Source organism: Lemur catta, chromosome 2, assembly GCF_020740605.2.
Source record: "Lemur catta isolate mLemCat1 chromosome 2, mLemCat1.pri, whole genome shotgun sequence".
Classification (NCBI taxonomy): Eukaryota; Metazoa; Chordata; class Mammalia; order Primates; family Lemuridae; genus Lemur; species Lemur catta.
Window position 1 is genome coordinate 122,416,445 of NC_059129.1, and position 20,841 is coordinate 122,437,285.

General features: G+C 32.7%; 1 protein-coding gene across 7 annotated transcripts in view; it reads right to left on the reverse strand.

The window, feature by feature from the left end:
• Window positions 1-20,841, reverse strand: part of AHI1 (Abelson helper integration site 1) — a 183,668-nt gene that overhangs the window by 118,731 nt on the left and 44,096 nt on the right. For all 7 annotated transcript variants that reach the window (XR_006733569.1, XM_045544418.1, XM_045544414.1 and 4 more), the window contains 5 exons: window positions 17,112-17,341; window positions 15,441-15,547; window positions 11,512-11,630; window positions 8,693-8,823; window positions 7,020-7,160 (listed from right to left, as the gene is read on the reverse strand). Coding sequence is in view for 6 of the 7 variants with exons in the window: in XM_045544418.1 (XP_045400374.1) it covers window positions 7,020-7,160; window positions 8,693-8,823; window positions 11,512-11,630; window positions 15,441-15,547; window positions 17,112-17,341 (728 nt within the window). In the remaining variant the exon portion in view is untranslated. The remainder of the gene's footprint in view (window positions 1-7,019; window positions 7,161-8,692; window positions 8,824-11,511; window positions 11,631-15,440; window positions 15,548-17,111; window positions 17,342-20,841) is intronic.

Genomic DNA, 20,841 nt, shown 5'->3' on the forward strand with positions numbered 1-20,841 from the left:
TGTACATTTATGTTATGGGGATGACTTCTTTCCTTAAACCTCATGAGCCAACGCTCTGTTAGCTTCCAACTTTTCTTCTTAGCTTCCTCACCTCTCTCAACCTTCACAGAATTGAAAAAAATCAGAGGCCTTATTCTGAATTAGGCTTTGGCTTAAGGGAATGTTGTGGCTGGTTTGATCTATCCAGACCACTAAGACTCTCCACATCAGCAATAAAGCTGTTTTGCCTTCTCCTCCCAGCCCTCACTGTTTGTTTTCTTATTCACTGGGGTAACACTTTTAACTTCCTTAAAGAACTTTCCTTTGCATTCAAAACTTGGCTAAAAGGCACAAGAGGTCTAACTTTGGGCCTATCTTGACTTTCAACATGCCTTCCTCACTAAGCTTAATCATTTCTAGCTTTTTTAAATTTTTTATTTATTTATTTGTTTTATTTTTTATTTCAGCTTATTATGGGGGTACAAAAGTTCAGGTTATATATATTGCCCATGTCCTGCCCATCCCCCTGTCAGAACTTCAAGCATGCCCATTCCCCAGACAGTGTGCATTGCACTCATCATGTAGTTATACCCCCCCCCAGTCAGACCTTCCGCACTGTCTGGGGAATGGTCACGCTTTCTTTCTTTTTTTTTCTATTTCAGCTTATTATGGGGGTACAAAAGCTCAGGTTATATATATTGCCCATGTCCCGTCCATCCCCCTGAGTCAGAGGCTCAAGGGTGTCCATTCCCCAGACAGTGCGCCTGGCACTCACCATGTAGTCATACCTCCATCCCCTCCCCCCACCCCCCACCTCCTCAGTCAGCACCTTCAAACATGGCCATTTCCCAGACAGTGCGCAATGCACTCATCATGTAGGCATACATCCATCCCCTCCCCCACCCCCCGCCTCAGTCTGATATCTAGTTGGTATCATTCCTCAGTGTGCATTTAGGTGATGATCAGGGAAACCAATTTTCTGGTGAGTACATGTGATGCTTGTTTTTCCATTCTTGGGATACTTCACTTAATATAATGGGTTCCAACTCTCTCCAGGAGAACCAAAGAGATGTCGTATCACCATTATTTCTTATAGCTGAGTAATACTCCATGGTATACATATACCACAATTTACTAATCCATTCGTGAATTGATGGGCACTTGGGTTGTTTCCACATCTTTGCAATTGTGAATTGTGCTGCTATAAACATTCGGGTGCAGGTGTCTTTTTTATAGAGTCTAGCTTTTGATTTAAAGTAAGGGTCATGCGACTCTTTCTTTCACTTGAACACTTACAGGCCATTGTGGCCTAATTTCAATATTGCCACATCTCAGGGAATAGGGAGGCCCAAACAGAAGGAGAGAAATGGGGTAACAGCCAGTGGTGGGGCAGTCAGAACACACTCAACATTTATTAAGTTCACTGTCTTATATGGGCACAGAGATATGAAGTGGGCACATACTGTTGGAGAAATGGAGATGACAGACTTGCTTGACACGGGGTTGCCATAAACCTTCAATTTGTTTAAAAAAAAACAACACAGTATTTGTGAAGTGCAATAAAGCGAAGCACAAGAAAACGAGGTATGTCTATATCTATGCTTCATGTCTCACTTTAGAGTTTCATTTTATCCTTTGACAAAAATACTGAGATAAAACACAGTAGGTATTATTTTTTTAAAGGTGAAAAAACAATTGCAGAAAAGATAAATTACATGACCAGTGTCAAACTGAGAGTGATACCATTTTGTCTAGAACTCCAGTGCTCTAAATGTTACTCCAGTGTTTCCTACCACACTCTTGTCTATTTTGCATCATACCATTCTACCTTCTTGGTGCACTTTAAAAAGCACCAATGTAAGCATTTAAAAAAATGCCTGAATGAGGAAGTCAGGGAACTGGTTTATGCTCAAAATCATCAAGTTGATTAAGTTTTCTGTATGTCCTTTGAATGACATAAACTTTCAAACCAAAGTATCCATAGTGTGAAGAATATAAAAATAGATACTTCAGGATATGACCAAGAAATAGGTAGTTTCAGCATGTCTTAAAATGTGGCATTTGTATCTCTTAATTTCTCCTACTAGGCTAAAAATAAATATCTAAAACCTTACCCTACAATTAGTTATATTTGTTACAGCATAATCTCATACAAGTGTGATAATTATAACATCTGAATTTGCTTTTAAATCATTCATCATCAGTATTACAAGAAAATCATTAAATTATGTAAAACTGTGGGTATTAAATTTATTTTGACTAGACATTATTCCAAAAATACTATAAAAGTAGTTACATTAAAATATAATGCTACATTCTTAAAAAAATTCATATTTTGAACTCTATTGAGAATATAACAGCTTAGTACATCATAATTATAAGTCACCTCCCAAATTTTTAAAGGAGTGAACTATTAGTAATAATATGAGAAAAGCAAATTTCCTTTCTTAAGGGGTTCTCCTAAATATTAAAATTGAAAACAAACAACACATTTCATTGTAGGAATATTTAACTACCTTCTTAATTTAAGTCACTTCATGATACAGGAAATGCAAAAAGTAAATAAGTAGCTGTGACAGACAATGCATTAAAAACATGGGCTCTGAAGTCACACAGCCTGGAATCAAATGGTGCCTTTACCACCAACTGTGTTACTTCAGGAAAATTACTTCATTTTCCTTGTACCTCATTTTCATCATCTGCAAAATGAGGATAATAATGGTACCCAACTCAAAGGGTTTTAGGATTGTATGAGGCAATATATGTAAAATATCCATAAGAGTGGCAGACACATAGTAAATTCTTAATAAATGGTAGCTACTACTATCCTTGTTAGCTCCAAATTTACTGATGATAACCATCATTAAATATTTTTATAAAATTTAAGAAAAAATGCTATTCCACAGGATTTATAATTGTTAAAACATTTATTGCACATTAGTGATATGCTAAGTACTATGTTAGATCTATGGCATTATAAATACTATAGGCTTTTAGTCAATGAGCAAGTTATATAACAAAATTTTATAGGAATCTAAAGATACATGTTGCCCTGAACTCTGGGGTAATGTATGCCACAATATAAACAAATAAGGTTATCAACAATGACAATGTAGGTAATCATCAATGAATATGAACTGTATTAATAAAATCTTGTCAAAAGTAGAAATTACATTTTAGCAACTCAACTTCTTCCAGAGGTTTAATCAACTACTTAGGAAGCCCAAAGGATTAGAAAAAGAGCATGGTAATCTGAGTCTGATTCCTGGGTTTCATAGCCCAGTTCAACTTGGCACTTAATAGGTGCTCAGTAAAGATTTGTCTTGCCCAAGACACTATGTCTAAAAAGCACTCCAGAGTTAATACTGGCTCAGAGGAGATAATGCCACCTAGTGAAAAATTAGGCTCATTACCTACGAGCTAATGCTGAGACCTTCCCAAATTAGACTTGACCTTACTTAAAATACTATATTAATACATGCATATTCATTATGTGTTAGTATTCAGGCTAGGTACTGATAAGAAAAATAAGCCTCCACCTTTGCTTCCTACAAAGTATAGAAAATACAAATAAAGCACACACTCTACAAGAGAAGCATAGAGAAAATGATATTATAAGGAAAAAAAGGTTTGATTATTAGACACTGAAAAGCTAGTATTTCAAGAAATCTGCTGAAGAGGCAATTCAGTGTAGCAAATAAGAGCTTGACGCCGAGAACAGACTGTATTGATTCAAGCCCTGGCTCCTGTAAAATGGGGTTAATAATAACCCCTATGGCACAAGATTATTGTGAAAACTTAAACAAACATATGTAACGTGCTTTAAAAAGTGCCAGGAACATAGAAAGTGCCATGTAAGTATTAACTATAATTATTATTAACTGTAGAACAGGATCCTAGAGACTGATGTATAAAAATATTGATTTATTACAAAACATTAAGAGCTAAAGTCTAGCTTCATAAATTTAATTCAGTAGAATCCATTTCTCTGACTAGTACTCTGTTATTATGGGAATCCTAAAAGTACATTATTTGTGGTACTCTGTGACTAAATTTTGTATTACTAGATGATTAACCCTTTCAACATCAGGCAAATAAAACTGCCTTCTGAAAGTAAAAATCATATTTCTTACCAAAAAAAGCATAAAGTCAGTAGAATGAAAGACCCAAAAGACCACAACCTGAACATATGCTTAACCGGGAAAGATGCTTGCTGTCTCTTCACAGATTTTGCTACAACTGAAAGATAGATGATACATTTAGCTACCACTGTGGTCTCATTTGCAGCTTATTTAACTTATTGAAAAAAAACTTGCTCCATTTTCCTTGAAAATTATAAGAAGCTCTGATAAACACTACTTAAAAAGCACTTAACTGTTCTGTATCTTTTCAAATTCCTATCATTAAAAAATTTTTATTAAACCACATGTAAACTTTATTTTCAGATAAGAAAGTTTGGGCAAAATATTCCTGTATTAAAAAAATAAAGTATAAGACACAACTATTATAGGTCATTATAAATATAATTTTCAATGAAAAATTTAAAGACTATTTGACTTGATGATTCTGGCTTATATTTAATGAATATAATATTGTAGAGTCTAAAACAACTTTTCATTTTCTTATGGGTCTATACCATTCACAAGAACTCTGCTAAATCTTGGATGTCTTGAGATTACTTAACTTCTTCCTAAGCTTCCTCTTTTTAAAAATAGGCAGCAAAGAGTTGGGAAAATGTGTTGAAACATTTTGAGTTTTAATTTGTTTGTAAAGGTGTGTCTATGCATCGAAAATTGGGTTCTTAATATACTGCCCAAAATAATTTTAATTTCATGTGGCTATTATTTGAATATCTTAATTTCTAAAATGCTCATGGAAATCCTTCCTCCTCCACATTAAGATAGTGTGAACATTATGTTAACTTTATGCATTTATTGTCTAATAAATTAACCTGGAAAGGAATATACCTTAATAAATAAAAGGAAAAGGCTGACCAACAGAGTGGGGAAAAAAACCCTTTTTTTCAATTCCATCCCATTTATAGATGCTTATCAGCATATTAAAACACAGGCTCTTATAAAGTCAAGTGTATACGGGTTGGATGAGCATGATAACAACCCATTTTATCTTTTGTTTGCTTTAAATATAGTGCTTGTCAATTTCCAAAGCACTTTCACAGTCACTGTGTCTCATAGTATCCTCACAAACAACTCTCTTAGGTAGGACAGGTTCTAGTACTGTAGTACCTTTCAACAGATAAGAAAATGGAGCTTCAGGAAGGCAAGAAGCTGGTACAAGGTCACTTTAGTAACAGAATGGAGCCTAAAACCCATGTTTTTGTACTCCTGAAACACCTTGCTCTTTCTACTATGCTTCTAAACTGGACTTCTATGCCTATAACCTAAACACCAAATTAGCAAACCTAAGTATCCTGGGCTAGTCTAAGGATAAAATCTTCCATCATCAACAACAACAAAAAATAAACTGAAGAAAAAAGAGTAGAACTTTAATATGTATTTGTAGTGAAAATTTCAAAAGTGTCAAAGCAAATTAGAAATTGAATGAAGACTATTATGAAACCTCTTAAGAGTTTGAGGAAATAACTGTGCTTCCTATTTCCTGTGTAACAGTTTCAAATATAAAATACTTAGGTATAACTCTCTGGGTTTAAGAGAGAGTGGGTACAAACAATTGTTTCAGGATACATGTGACAACTAGACATCAGATTTGGACAATGGACAATTTGAGAAATTTGTTTCTTTTCCTATAATCAGGCAGTGTTTACTTTTGCTAACATTTGCTTGTAATAGTAAATGGTACTGTGCTGCTTAACAATTCCACCATTAGTAATAGTGTTCTATAACTTGAATATGTGTTGCAGAAATTATTTCTTCTCTGTAAAGTCTTTAAAAATAAGATGACTCTTGACTTTATGCATTATTTTCTAATATAAATCACCTAGAAAGGCATACTATAATCCATACTATGAAAAGAACTTTAGGTTTATAACTTAACGCAATTGTCTAATAACTTAGCACTTACCACAACCATTAAAAAATTCAATCTGTAATAAAATTAATGGACATAATTTTTCATATTTCATTAAAATACTTTCTCCATATAGTTCTACATTAATGTTATCTATATACACATTTGGATATTTATGCATTTATGATATCTATGTCTATACATGTATGTTAGACATTCTAGCTTATCAAAAACAGTGAATGATGACACAAAACATTCTAAGCAAATCTGAGAAACTAATAAAGACCTTTTATTTTTGTACAAGAATTGATATATGAAAAAAATGCAACTGCAATTTTGAGAATGACAGCACTATTAGTATAATGTAGAACAACAAAATCCTAATTTCAAGGTAGACGTTAAAGAAATATATGAAAAACACCATAAATCATTATTCGAATTCCACACTATTCCCGAAAAATGTATCCAAAGTTTTATTTCCTTATTATTTCTCAAAATCAAAGGATTGTATAATTTTAGAGCTGAAAAAGACATTGGATTTCTAATTCCAGATCTTGTTTTTAATGACATTTGATTTTTTTTTGAGTATTTTTTGTTAAACTCTCAGAACTACAACTTACTAAAACTATATGTTTTAGTAAGAACAAAAACATAGAATAAAAAATTAACTTGATATTCAACTGAAAACATTAAGGATCTACATTTCCTAAGCGTTCTCTGCCTTTTAAATTTAGTTAACAATTCCCAAATAATTTTTAGATAAATTTTACTTATTTCAGTTGATTTACAAAGAAAGTGGTGGCAACATAAGGGCACAGCCATTATGTGTACTTGTGCTAACATTTAAATTCCATACTAGTTAGGTAGAAAAATAAAATGTTATAGCATTTATACATAATACAATCTATTTAATCTGTTTGGCTCTTACAGTATATTCAAGAGAGTTTTGTTAATACCAAAGATGATAGATTTCACAAAGCTTATGATTCCTGGTTCAGTCTAAATATAATGGTTATTCTAAATATTCTTTACTTAGCAAGCAGTGGACTTACCATGGAAATCATAAATATACAGAAGAATTGGCTCATTCTGCCCAAATGCACAAAATGCAACCATATTTTCAAATGGATGATAAGAAATATCTCGAATGGGTGACTTGAATGGCAGGTCAGAATACATGGCTACTTGTTCTCCTAAAAAAAAAAAAAAAAAAAGAGAGAGATTCAATAATCTGTACTATATCATCAAATATTTATCATTATAAAATTATTCTGTAACTTACTAGAAAATATGTATAGTAACAATGAAGCTCATATTATTTACATGGGAATATCAAGTATTTATAAATGTTTGAGTAGCATTATATTAAATGATTATCATTATTTTGCATTCTCTTGGCCCTCCTCTTTCTACTTCTCAATCCAACCTCTTCGATGAGGTTTTCAAGGCACAAAATAAAGAGAAAGTGCCTGGGGAACCTGCAGCCTTGGGGCCACATGTGGCCTTCCAGATCCTTGAGTGCAGCCTTTCGATTGAATCCAAATTTTACAGAAAAAATCCTTTTAATAAATGGCTTTGTTCTGTGAAATTTGGATTTGGTTGAGGGGCCACACTTGGGGATCTGGAGGGCCACATGTGGCCTTGAGGCCGCAGGTTCCCCACCGAAGTCTGAGATCTGACAGAGCTGAGCAAACACCAACTAACAGAAACTCTGGGCCAAACTAGGGGAGGAATTACAGGACTGTAAAACTGAAAAAACTCTCTAGTTTGGGGATTTTTGGTGAGGGATTAACTTTTCAATTTTTTTTTCCCAGAAGCTATTTGAGGTATTAACTGCTTTAAAGATACCTATGACTATGGCTAAAAGATGTCTAAAGCAGAAGTCTGTGGAACCCACGAAAAATCAGTCAAAAAAGCCAAAAAGCAAGGAATCTACATCCATTTATTGAAAGAGAAGAGTAACTTAATGCTTCTAAATTGATACTAAAGTATCAAAACATGGTACAGAATTAAAAAAAAAAAAAAAAAAACACCCACAACTAAGTTAGCTCACCAGTCAAAATGCCCAAAGAAAAGAACAAGAGAATAAACAAGGCAAAATCAAATACTGTTCATTAAAGAAATTTTGAAGTACATTTTGTGCAATTCTCTCAATTTCTGGTTAAAAACATGTTCATGAAGTTTCAGCTTTTCTTTTGAAAAGCAAAGGTGAGGCACAGTGAACTTCCCAATGTAATAATTTATTTTATTAGAAAAAATTGAATTGCAGTAATTTAGGTAAACTGCTATTTAAGTTTCAGACACCAAAAACTTTCACAGGAATGTTTTTGTTACTAATGAAAATATATTATAGATGTTTAACCATTTGTTTACCTAGTTGAATTCCAAATTTAGCTTATAACATTTGTATTCTGCATTTCAATCCTCATTAAATACTTCTCTAACATCAACAATATCTCATTATAGGCAAGGAAGGAATAAACCTTCAAGTATAATGTTAAATTCTAAATCCATGAAGATATTAAAACAAGAAAGAACAACATTTAACATAAGTTTAGACTGCAGCTGAGTTCCATTAAAGGCTTTCTAATCTTAAAAAACATAATTGAAAACCTGAAAACAGAATTTCCTTGAAAATGATTCCATAAAATATTAATAGTAGGGTTTTACATTTCCTCAAACCCCTGCCCTCCCAAAAGATTTTTGAAGTTCAACAAATATTTACCTGTTTCTGGATTCCAAACATATACTATACCATCCTCACTTCCAGCAAAGAGAAAAGTCCCACATGGTGTCAAAGTACTATGAATTTTCTCCCGATAATTTGCTGCACCTACAAATTTCCTTGCTGCTAATCTATAAACAAAAAAGATTTTACAAATGCAACTTGTCTTAACCATTTATATGACTAGTGGTAGAAAACTTTTTCTTTTAAATACTTACTTTCCATTCAACAAACAATTTTTGAGAATCTGTCATATGAGAGACATTTTACAATAGATACAGAATAAAGAAGAGCTAGTCCCAGAGCCCAAGGAGTTTATAATTTAACAAGAAAGAGAAGAAATGCATCAATGTAAAATAGAAGGTAGATATAGAAAGTACCACAAAAGAAGAACAGAAAGAGTATTTTGTAGAGTTGTATAAGAGATTAATTTTAGCTATGAAGAGAGACTACTTTATGAAAGTAGCATTTGAGCTGGTTACTAAAAAAAAATAGAATTTTTATGCTCTTATATTTTCTTCACCTGATGAATTTTTAAAATCATACAAGGAATATTTGACCCCTGAAGAAATATTAGATAACACATATCATTAAATCATCTAGTAAATATGGTACAAAGCCTTCCAGACTTTTTTACTTATGAATAACAGCTAACACTGTTTCAGCACTTACTATGTACTAGGTAGGTACTATTGAAATCCCTGGTTTAAAAAGAGGATATTAGATACAATGCTCTGTAACATGTTTTGTTTATTCAGTAATAAATAATGGATCTCCACATCAGAAAATATAGATTATACATAATCATTTCAATCGTTATATATCATTATATAAATGTATCTTAAGAAATTTTCTATTTTTGGATGACATTTAGGATGTTTCCAGCTTTCCCCTACGATGAGCATAATTTCTATGAACAATCTTTTGTGTGTGTGTGTGTGTGTGTGTGTGTGTGTGTGTGTGTATATAATTGTACTGTTTTACAATTTTATTAACATAAGTTCCCAGACCTGAGGCTACTGAGTCAAACATTTCTGGAGTCCTTGCTATGGGCTTTACTGTTCTAAGTACTTTAGATGCATTCACTTGCTTATTCCACCACAAAACCCTTGAGTATGGTACATTATTTCTCCCATTTGACAGATGAGGAAAGAAAGGCAGAGGTTAATCAAGCTAGTAAAGGGTGAAAAGGTAGTGTTTAAGCAATGTGTCTGTAGAGCTCAAGCATGTTCTTAACCTGTAGACTGTACTGCTTAAAAAGGGAGTAACCAAACTCCTTATCCTGGCCTTCTAATCTGGTTCTAATTTCTATTTCTAAAAAATTATCTCAGTATTCCTTACCAAGAAACATATGCTCATACAGACTAACTCACTCTGCCTTGAACACATTATCCCACTTCTGAACTTCATTTCATGTTTTCTATCCTACTTCCATCTTGTCTAAATTCTACCCATCCTTCAAGATTGAGCTCAAATCCTAACCTCTCAATAGAGCCTTTAACAGATTATGAGACAGCTGTCAGCTTTCTTGTTGCTATAAAACATATAATCCTTTTATTATAAATTTATATTCATTAAAAATATTGATATATATTGAGTACTTGCTATCTGCCAGGCGTGGCATGGATGATACGTACAGAGAAAAGAATAAGCAACTTCCAGTCATACAAGATCTTACATTTTAGCCTAATTAAATGTTTTTTGTTTTATTTTGAAGGTACACAACTAGATGATAAACTGATAGCATAATCCTGCTTATCATTCTCACACAACACCCATGCCAGTGTCTTGAATTGTTCTACATAAATATTAAAGGGCTTAATGGTTAACCCTAAAAAGATATTTACAGAATTAAACTAATATAAATCACCACATTAGCCTTTCTAAATACAATTAAAAAATCTAATAAAATAGCTTTCTCTTATTTGTTTTATAGGAACTGTTAACACCAAAACAAAAAGCACGCTAGAAGTCCATGCTGGTTTCTCCAGGACTCTGCTTCTGCCTTTTACATTAAGGATATTTCTCTACATTTGCCTTTATTTAGAAATAAAACAAATAAGAAAAATAGGGATGTATTAATCAAAAGCCCTCTCCTTCAGCTATGATAGTATATTATAATACCGTATCAGCATTATAGAGATACTATCAATCAGTATCACTGTTAAAAGTATTAGTTTCTTTTTTTTTTTTTTGAGACAGAGTCTCTCTCTGTTGCTCAGGCTACAGTGCTGTGGTGTCAGCCTAGCTCACAGCAACCTCAAACTCCTGGGCTCAAGCAATCCTCCTGCCTCAGCCTCCCGAGTAGCTGGGACTACAGGCATGAGCCACCATGCCCAGCTAATTTTTTCTATATATTTTTAGTTGTCTAGCTAATTTCTTTCTATTTTTAGTAGAGACAGGGTCTCTCTCTTGCTCAGGCTGGTCTCGAACTCCTGAGCTCAAACGATCCGCCCACCTTGGCCTCTCAGAGTGCTAGGATTACAGGTGTGAGCCACCACGTCTGGCCCAATTTCTTTTTTTAATTGTGAAAATAAAAGTAAGTGACTACATTTCAGTGTCACAACTATTCACATTTTGGGCCACATAATTCTTCATTTTGGGGGGTTATCCTATGAGCTGTAGGATGCTTAGCAGTATCTTTTATCTTTACCTATCAGATGCTAGAAACAATATCAGAAGTATCTCCAGATACTGCCAGATGTCCCCAGAGGGGGAAAAATTGCCTAACTGAGAACCATTGCTGCATTTTATAAATACAATTTAACTCATTACTTATTCTGTGGGTACTCATCCTGTCAACACTGAAATATACTTACATCCGGAGATCCATAATTCTCAAAGTACTGTCTTTGGTATGGATTAACAAACGTTTTCCATTGGGATGAACCTCCAAATAACTTATTGGAACCCCCTTAAACTCAGTTCCTTTAATTTCCTGAAATGACAAAGAAAAAAATATCATAAAATACTACTACTCTACAGTTTTTCTAATGTTAAACCTGTTGTTTGAGTATAAAATTAATTTTAAAATGTCATTTTCAATCCTGCCACATAGGAGGCTTCATAATTGTTAGCAAAAGGGTTCCAAGTAACTTCAGTTTAAGGTTGAAAATAAAGCTGGCAAACTGTATTTTTGTTTGTTATGTAATGCTGCAATTAATTAGCTGGTATTTTTGTAGTATATTCACTTTCCCAAAATTTAGTCAGTCTCAAACAAGAAGGCACTTCAAATAAACACATCTTCTAACATTGTATTTTCTATTTAACATCATATAAGAAAGCTTCCAATTTTTATAAATTCAAAACTAAATGTGGAATTAACTTTCAAGTTCTATTCCAGTCTCAGATTTTTTCTTCCAAGACTTTCACTTGTCTTGGAAAAGGTATGCTACCAATATTTTATTCTGAAATCATTTACTTTAGTCTATAATTTTAGGTGGGGTTGTTGATAGTTATTTGATCAGCTAAACAAGATACTCAACTAATGATGTCAAAAAGGACATAAACACTCAAGGAAACTTGCCTGCACAAGTCTTGCATTGGAAGAATTACCAAGAGAATTAAATTGGATCCTTGTCTTAAACCATACACAAAAATCAACTTAAAATGGATAAAAGACCTAAATGTAAGACCAGAAACTCCTAGAAGAAAACAAAAGGAAACACTGGATATTGGTCTACTCTTGACAATAATTTTTCAGATATCCCACCAAAGGCTTAGGCCACAAAAGCAAACATAAACAAATGGGACTACATCAAACTAAAGTTTCTGTACAGCAAAGGAAACAAAATGAAATGGCAGCCTATGGATTGGGAAAAAGTATTTTCAAGCCATATATCTGATAAGGAGTTACTATCCAAAATTTATAAAGAACTCACATAACTCAATAGTGGAAAAACAATCTGATTTAAAGACAGGCAAAAGATCTGAATAGACAGTTCTCCAAAGACGACAGGTATATGAAAAAGTGCTCAACATCGTTAAGCACGGAAATGCAAATCAAAACCACGGTAAGATACTGCCTCACACACGTTAGGATGGCTATTACCAAAAAGTCAAAAGATAAATGCTGGTGAAGGTATGCAGAAAAGGAAACTCTTGCACATTGTTGGTAAGAATGTAGGCTGGTACAGCTATTGTAAAAAACAGTTTGTACAGTTTGTACTAAGGAAATTAAAAATAGAACTACCATATGACCCAGTAATTCCTCTTCTGGGCATATACCCCCCAAAAATGAAACCACCACCTCATAAAGATATCTGCATTCCCATGTTCTTTGTAGCATTATTCACAATACCAAGATATGGAAACAATCTAAGTGTCTGTCAACAGATGAACAGATAAAGAAACTGTAAGATATGTTATTATTATTCAGCTCTAAAAAAAGAATAAGATCTTGCCATTTGCCACAACATGGATGAGGCTGGAGGACATTATGATAAGTGAAACAAGCCAGAAACAGAAAGAAAAATTCCATGTGATCTCACTTATATGTGGAATCTAAAAAGAAAAAAAAATTCAAACATACAGAGATAGAAAACAAAACAGTGGTTACCAGGGTGGAGATAGGGGGAGAAAATGGGGAGATGTGGGTCAGAGGATACAACGTAGCAGATATGTAGGATGAATAAGTCTAGAGATGTTATGTTCAACATGAAGACTAGGAGCAATAAAAGTGTACAGTATTTAGGATTTATAAAGAATGAGTAGATCTTAGCTTCTCTTGCCACAAAAACAAAAACAAAAAAAGGAAATTCTGTGACATGATGGATCTGTTAATTTGTTTTACTATAGTAACCTTTTCACTATATGTATCCCATACATGTTGTATACCTTAAATATGCACAATAAAATTTATTTTTTTAAAAAGGAATTACCAGAGGTCTTTATTGTTTGAATTACTAGGAGAGGAGAAAAAATTTCCAAATACAAAATTGCTTAGGCTAAAGTCCAAAGAGTCAAAGGAGAGTCTGCTTAACCTGCAAGCAGAATTCTGCATTAGCTTTCTTCTCCCTCAAGGACTCCTTAATGTTTTTTGCTCCCTTCATCTACAAGGTCTCCCTTCAGCAGTGGGGGTTGAGGGGCTGGACTGGCTCCAGCAGAGGTGGGCTACAATATTCATACTAGTAGCTGAGCCTCTGCTACTGCTGTTTGGCACTAAGACCTTCTGTCAGCTATTTTTTAAAAGTTACAGAAAAAAGTGAAACACTGACACCACAGATGAGGTTTCAGTAAACTGAACTATATAACAAATTTGGGGTGGGGGAAGCACTATTGGGGATTTGAGCAATTGCAACAGATGCAAAAGTGTAAAATCAAAAACAAAACTGCCTAACAAGTTAACTGTTAGGTATAAATCTGAGAAAGTTACTGGTAGACTTAGTGTTTGTAGTATCTGTTGATTTCATCCATATTTTTCTTTACCAGATTCATGCTCAAACTGAAAAAGCCCTTGTTTTAAAGCCAGTGTCCTGGTCCAAGGAGTGTGTACAACAGCACATGAAATACTTCACCCTTCAAGGACAGATGAGTGTAACTTATTATTCTCCACACTGGTGGCTGAATAAAACTCAGTATGAAATCACAGTTCCCAGTTTGTTACATGCCATTAGCTACTAAAAAGATATTCTAGTCCATTCCCTAACATTTTATTTCTGACTATCTCAAGTAATGACCAAGCTGTAGATTTTTAAGGTAAATATGTCTCTTAATTACTACATTAGGGTAAAGAAACACATGATTTTTATAACAAATAATAAGTTCTACATAATAAACTCTCAATGAATGAAACTGGTGCCCTGGGAGCCTTGCCAATCCCTCAGGTATATAAGTAATCAAAAAGTTCTCTGCAAAGTATGTAAAATTAGGCTACATTATGAATCTTAAGACATCATTCATTAATCTGACTGACTAGACAAGAATGACTAAAAATAGAATAGACTGTTTTAAATAGATGTAATAGACTCAATAAATTTAACTAAAGTTCATGGAAATTGTTTTCCATAGAATACCTTTTTTCAAATGAGGGCAACTATTGTCACAATCTATTATGAAAAATTGAAGAACAGTAGACCGCATGAGGCAGAAACTATAGCCATTTCCACATAACAAACCCAAGTTTAATGATTCATTTTATCATTAACTGAAAAATAAAAAAATACACTAACAAAATTGATTAACATAAAAGCTATCTTAAAAATATCTCAAAAATGCAAGAACTTATTCATTTGTTCCTGTTTATTGAGCAAATATCAAGTGAAACAATTATTGTGATTAAATGATAGACCTCTATCATAATTATATAATTCTGAAAGACACCACTATTGACAAAACGCTCAGTATACTGTTTTTACAAAGATGTTATTGGACCAAGAAAAAAAGGATATGAATAACAGAAAATATAAGCTATTACTTATAGATGGCAATATAACATACCCCTCATTTTAACACAGAATGTCAGCTAATGGATTACTGAATGCCACAGTGCAAACTGGGGTTCAAAAAAGTAAAAGTAGAGCCTAGCCAAAATTAACAAAATCTTTACTAAGTTGTTTTATCACCAATTAGTCATCAGGAAGATGTGATAATTAGTTATTGATAACTGATTTTTCAAGTACTGAGAAAAATTGATAATTTTTTGAAAAGAGAGAATAGAACACCTTGATTGTCTTATCTTAAAGTCATGTGGTTGGAATTTTTTCCAATTTCTTTAATTAAATCCCAAACATAAAATATGATGTTATACCTTATTTATAGACCAGTGGTGCACTGAATGTTGCAAATCATTAACATTGACATAGGTATTCCAAACAACAATCACCCCTGTGCAGTCTCCTGAGTACATGTGATGACCTATTTAAAAAAATAAAATTACTCATTTACAAAAGTCACACAGAGTTAGAAATAAATACTGTGAAGTTGGGGAAAACCATATCCCAGAAAAACAATCAAAGAATTGAAGGCCTAGTAAGAGGTATTTCAGTTTTAAAAAAGCAAAGTACAACTCACAATCAAATACCAATTATCATTAAATGAATTTTTCACTCTTCTATTTTTGATGACTTATTTCCCTTTGCCACTTACCTGAATTTGAATACAAAAAGAAATGAACATCTCAGTGCATGTGTATATATATAACTCATATTTCAAAACCAAATTATCCCAAATGTATTTGTATTCTTCATCTTTATTACCCTATATAATCTGTTTTATATTCCTAAAGAAATACCTATATTCTAATATATACTGTTAGCATAATACCTGAGACTCAGCAGGAACTCAATAAACGATCAGGGAATGAATAAAATAATAAATATCAGGTGTTCCAGTTTAACATCAATTCTTTAGAGTCAAACCACCTTAAAGCTGACAAGGACCTCAAAGCCCATCAAGTTCAACTTCACAGACACGCAGGAATATCTTACACATCATCACTACAGATGGCTAAATTCAGTAAGTGTGAATTTAATATTTTATAAAACAGTTTATTCTACTGTTGAACTGCTCCATGTAGTATAATGCTCTTTCTAATTCTGAGCAAGAAAGTCTGTTTTGTGCAGCTTTGGCCCTGCTTTTCCCTACTTGAGTAACATAGATCGCTTTCCTTTTTTTTTTTTTTTTCACATTTGGCTATCTTATGTTCAAACATTTAAAGAAATTCTTTATTGCTCTTTTATAATCTGGGCTACTTCTATTATGGCAGAATTTTCAGACACGTTTTTATTCAGAGCCTTTCCTAAGTATGCTCCAAATTTATTAATATTCCTATAGTTGACCAGAGTATATTAGCAGTATTATCATTTTGATCTGGACCCCATACTAATTAATTATAGATATAGCCTATATGCCTAGTATCTGAAATTATATAAAAACTATTTAATAGCTAATAAATTTCTTTATTCTTTCAGATAATAAAACATCTATATTTTACATCTTTAAAATATCTATATTATTCATATAGTAAGATAAACCTTTAACTGCAAAACCTTCTGTATATTTGTGTATTTAAAAAAAAATCCTGTTGCTTCATTTAAAATATATATTTTCAAAATTCTTTTGGGATTTTTTTCACCTGTGCCCTTTAACTTAAAATTTCCTTTACAAAAAACCTACTAAGAATGATTATCACCAGTGCAAAGAAATATATTTACGAAACTTGGCGCATGACTAGTTGTTATAGCAAAGATTAATTGAATCTAAATGTTTAGGAATTTAATTACTTTAAAATTACAAACAGAACTCAGTGCCAAATCTATCATGTGATCTGCAAAATCAGCATAAATCTAAATATGCACAATATTAAATTTTATCACCAACACATAAAACCCCTCTCAAGCTTAAATAATTATTATCCCAGTAAAATTTAAAAAACTATTTATGTAGCTACTCTTCATTTGGAACATATTTTCTGACATACCTTCAGCATCAAAACAGAGCGAGTTGACAAAACTTTTGTGAACATCAAACTGTCGGACCAATATGGCAGAATCCTCTCTCAGATCAACTTTCCATATCCGTATCATAGAATCATAGCAACCTGTAACCACGAGCTCTCTTACAGCTGGATGGAATTTAGCCGTGTAAACAAATGAAGGATGAGGTAAAACTCTGAAAGTATTTGTATTACTTATTTCATTTTTCCATATCCTGGAAAAGGATAAAAACATATTGCTTCTGAAAGGCAGAAGTTTAACAGTTTTTCTAAGAACCAATGTAGCCAATGAAACTTCAGTAAGCAAGTGACAACAACCAATGAATGGTAAACTAAGTTTTATAACAGTAAAAAATATAATGAATATATATTTAATGGCTAGAAATTTTCACATCTTAATGAAATTACTTCTTAGTTATTAAGCATACTATATTCACTAATTGTAATCTATACTGTAAAATTAAAAATGTATTTGTATTTGGATGTATCTGTTTTTTAAACCTACCTATTTTTGATGTTGATTAAAATACATTGAATAATTGGTAAAATATTGCACTTAGTACAGTATACATAAAAATATATAGGGATAAACTTTAATGATTTCTCATTTAGGTTGTTTATGCTGCTTTTGCAAAATGCTTACTAATAGTGGTGAAGAGAATAAAATACTCCATTAACTTTTATATTTGTAATTTCAAAGCCTAGATGATAAACATGACTATCCTATGTTAAGCACTCTCTTTATGTTTAATACTCCATTATCTTTTCTTTAAGTAATGGCTGATTTTTTAAAAAAATTTATTATCACTGCTACAGTCTTGAAAAAGTAAACCTTAAGAGTTAAACTGCTATGTCAGATACTCCACATTTCTAGCAATGTGAAAAAATAGGCAAAATCTAGCAACAGTCAAGTGCTATACGAGTGTGAACACTGGATTCTTTTTTATATGTTTAAGTTATTAGAATTAGAAAAATATATTAATTTTTAATGTGGAGATTTATAGCTCATCCTTTTAATTACTGCCTAAAACCCAAAGCAAATTAAGTCCTTTATAAAATTATTGATAAAAGAAAAAAATATAGTTGCTATTCAAGAATAACATTCTATGACTTTTCTCAGCAGCTGCTTAAAAATATAGGATATGATCTTCAACTACTAAGAATTCAAACTAATAATGAAGGAAGTGAAAGAACATGTTTTCAAGTAAAAATAAAGCACGTGTGTCATTGCATAAATATTTTTACCACAGTATATTTTTCAATGAACATATGCCACATGAAATATGATACTTATTAAAATAAAATCAGTAAATTGAGGGGACTATGAGAAAGATAATTAAACGTTAGTTGCTTGCTAATAAATACTAGCAGCATTATTTAAAATACTATTAATATTTAACAGGAAGAAATGAAGGAAATATATCTTCAAAACAGCTCAATACAATTAAAATAGACATAATATTTTAAAAATAAAAATGAAGCTTTTTGTGTAAAAACAGAACTGGTATTAATGATGGCTTTTGTTACCCAGGCAATGGTAAAAGCCAAGAAAAAAACAAATATATTAACGGATTTGGGGGAAAAATCAGACTGATTACAGAGAACAAGGAAATACAAATTTGTTAAGACTGGATGAACACACACAAAAAATTATTAGATTTGGGAAATAAAAAACATACCAAAGTTAAACAGTATGTGTGAAGAAGAGGGTGTAGTAGGGATATATGAGCCTATTTGGAAGCCATTACACATGGAAAAGTCTTTCTATTGTATTAGGGGCTTATTCTGGAGATAACTAAAGAAACACAGGTTATTCTGGAGATAATTAAAGGAAGGGATTTAGGAGAAACTCATATGGCAGAAAGCGAACCAGGGGGAAAACTTAAGAGACACTAAGGATAACATGTGACAGTGATCCCCAGGAATAAAGAAGGAGAAGACACAAGCAGAAATCTATACTTTTGCCATTTGTGAACATTTATAATTCTATTTTTCTTCCTTTTGACTTCAGCTTATTCTTTACAAGCATTCCTTATGTCTTTCAAAAACCTCCTTGTCATTTTGATTCTGGTCAATGCTTCTCTTTTCACTCAGTTAATGCTTTCACAGTAATATTTTTATGACATAAAAAGTCCTAAATTAATATCAGTTTTAAAGCTACATAAGGAAAAAAGCATACTTTACTATTATGTGGGGAAACCCAAGATGGCTTCAAGAAATGATAAAATTTGAGCTGGATTTTAAAGAATGACTATGAACCCACAAAAAGCACTTAATAAATTTCTGTTGAATGAATGAGTTGGGAAGGGTAGCAGTAGGGCAATTAAGTATAGGAAAAGTAGGTAAGGCGAATGGGCATGAAGATACCAAAAAAGATATGATGCTAAGGGTATTTCAAAAGATTGTGTGGGTGAAGCAAAGAGTACAGGGGAAGTGCACAAGAAAAGGATGTAAGGTCAACGAAGAACACATCTTTCATGTTATACTAGAACTGGAAAATGGGTAATCAAACATTTTTTAAAATCAAGGCATTACGAAAGATAGTCTTGGAAAGATAATTTTAGTACAGTAGAGACACAGGACCTAGAGACTGAACACTGGGAAGGTTTAATAGCAACAATTTAAGCAAGAAATAACAGGGCTTGAATTAAGGCAAAAGCAGTGAGGATAAAGAGGATGTGACAGAATGGTGAGCCTTTGAGGAGGGAGAATTGGCAGACTTTAGTGCTTAGTTAGGTGTGAAAAGGAATGTGGGAAAGAAGGAAAGGATGAGCACTACTCTGAATCCCCAGCTTGGGACACAGGGTGGATAAAGACGCCGTTAAAAATATATTTAAGAGGACTGGGGGTGAAAAACATTTGAAGAGGTCAGAAAGTTTGATTTTTGGATTTGAGATAGTACTGGGCCATTCAGATGGAAATGTATAATATAAAGTAAAACTCATAAAAAAGGTGGGAGCCAGAAGACATTAGTGTATAAATGAGATTCAAAGCTAGGGAAAGCAAGAGAAACCAGGATAAGCATATAAAACCAGGAGATAACCAAGTAAGGGATCCTGAGGATAGACATATATAGAGAATAGACAGAGGAAAAGGAACCAGAGAAAGGGGATGATTAGAATTGGCCAGAGTTGTAAAAAGAAAACAGAAGAGGTTATTAATGAAAACCATGAATTAAAACTATTCCAAGACTGGTCAATAATCAATTACTGCAGTGAAGGAAAAAAGAATAATGACAAAAACTGGCCAATTAATCTAAAAATTAGTAAGAAACTGATCTCTTGAAGAAGGCAATTTATATAGCATGATGGGAATACAAGCCAATTAATTGGGTTGAAGTAAAGACAGTATGTGTAGAATGCTCCGGATGGTGTAGAAAGAAAAAAATAATGTGCTAATGTAGAAGGCAGGAGGAACTGAAAAAGACGTTTTAAAGATAAGCATATTTCTAAGATAAGAGGAAAATCAATAGGGAGGAAGACACTAAACAGATCAGTGGGGTAGGAAATAGTAGATGTAATAGAATTATAGATTTAGGGACTAATATTAAAAGCACAGGTCAAAGACAAGCCTTTAAAAAGTCAGTCCCTATACCTGTTAGAGAGATGAACACAGATAAAAATGGGTGAATGTACAGATATTAGGAGGGAAACCAGAGGGAAAATAGGAAGTTCATATCTGGTTAAATTTCACTGTAGATTGAAAGTAGTCACAT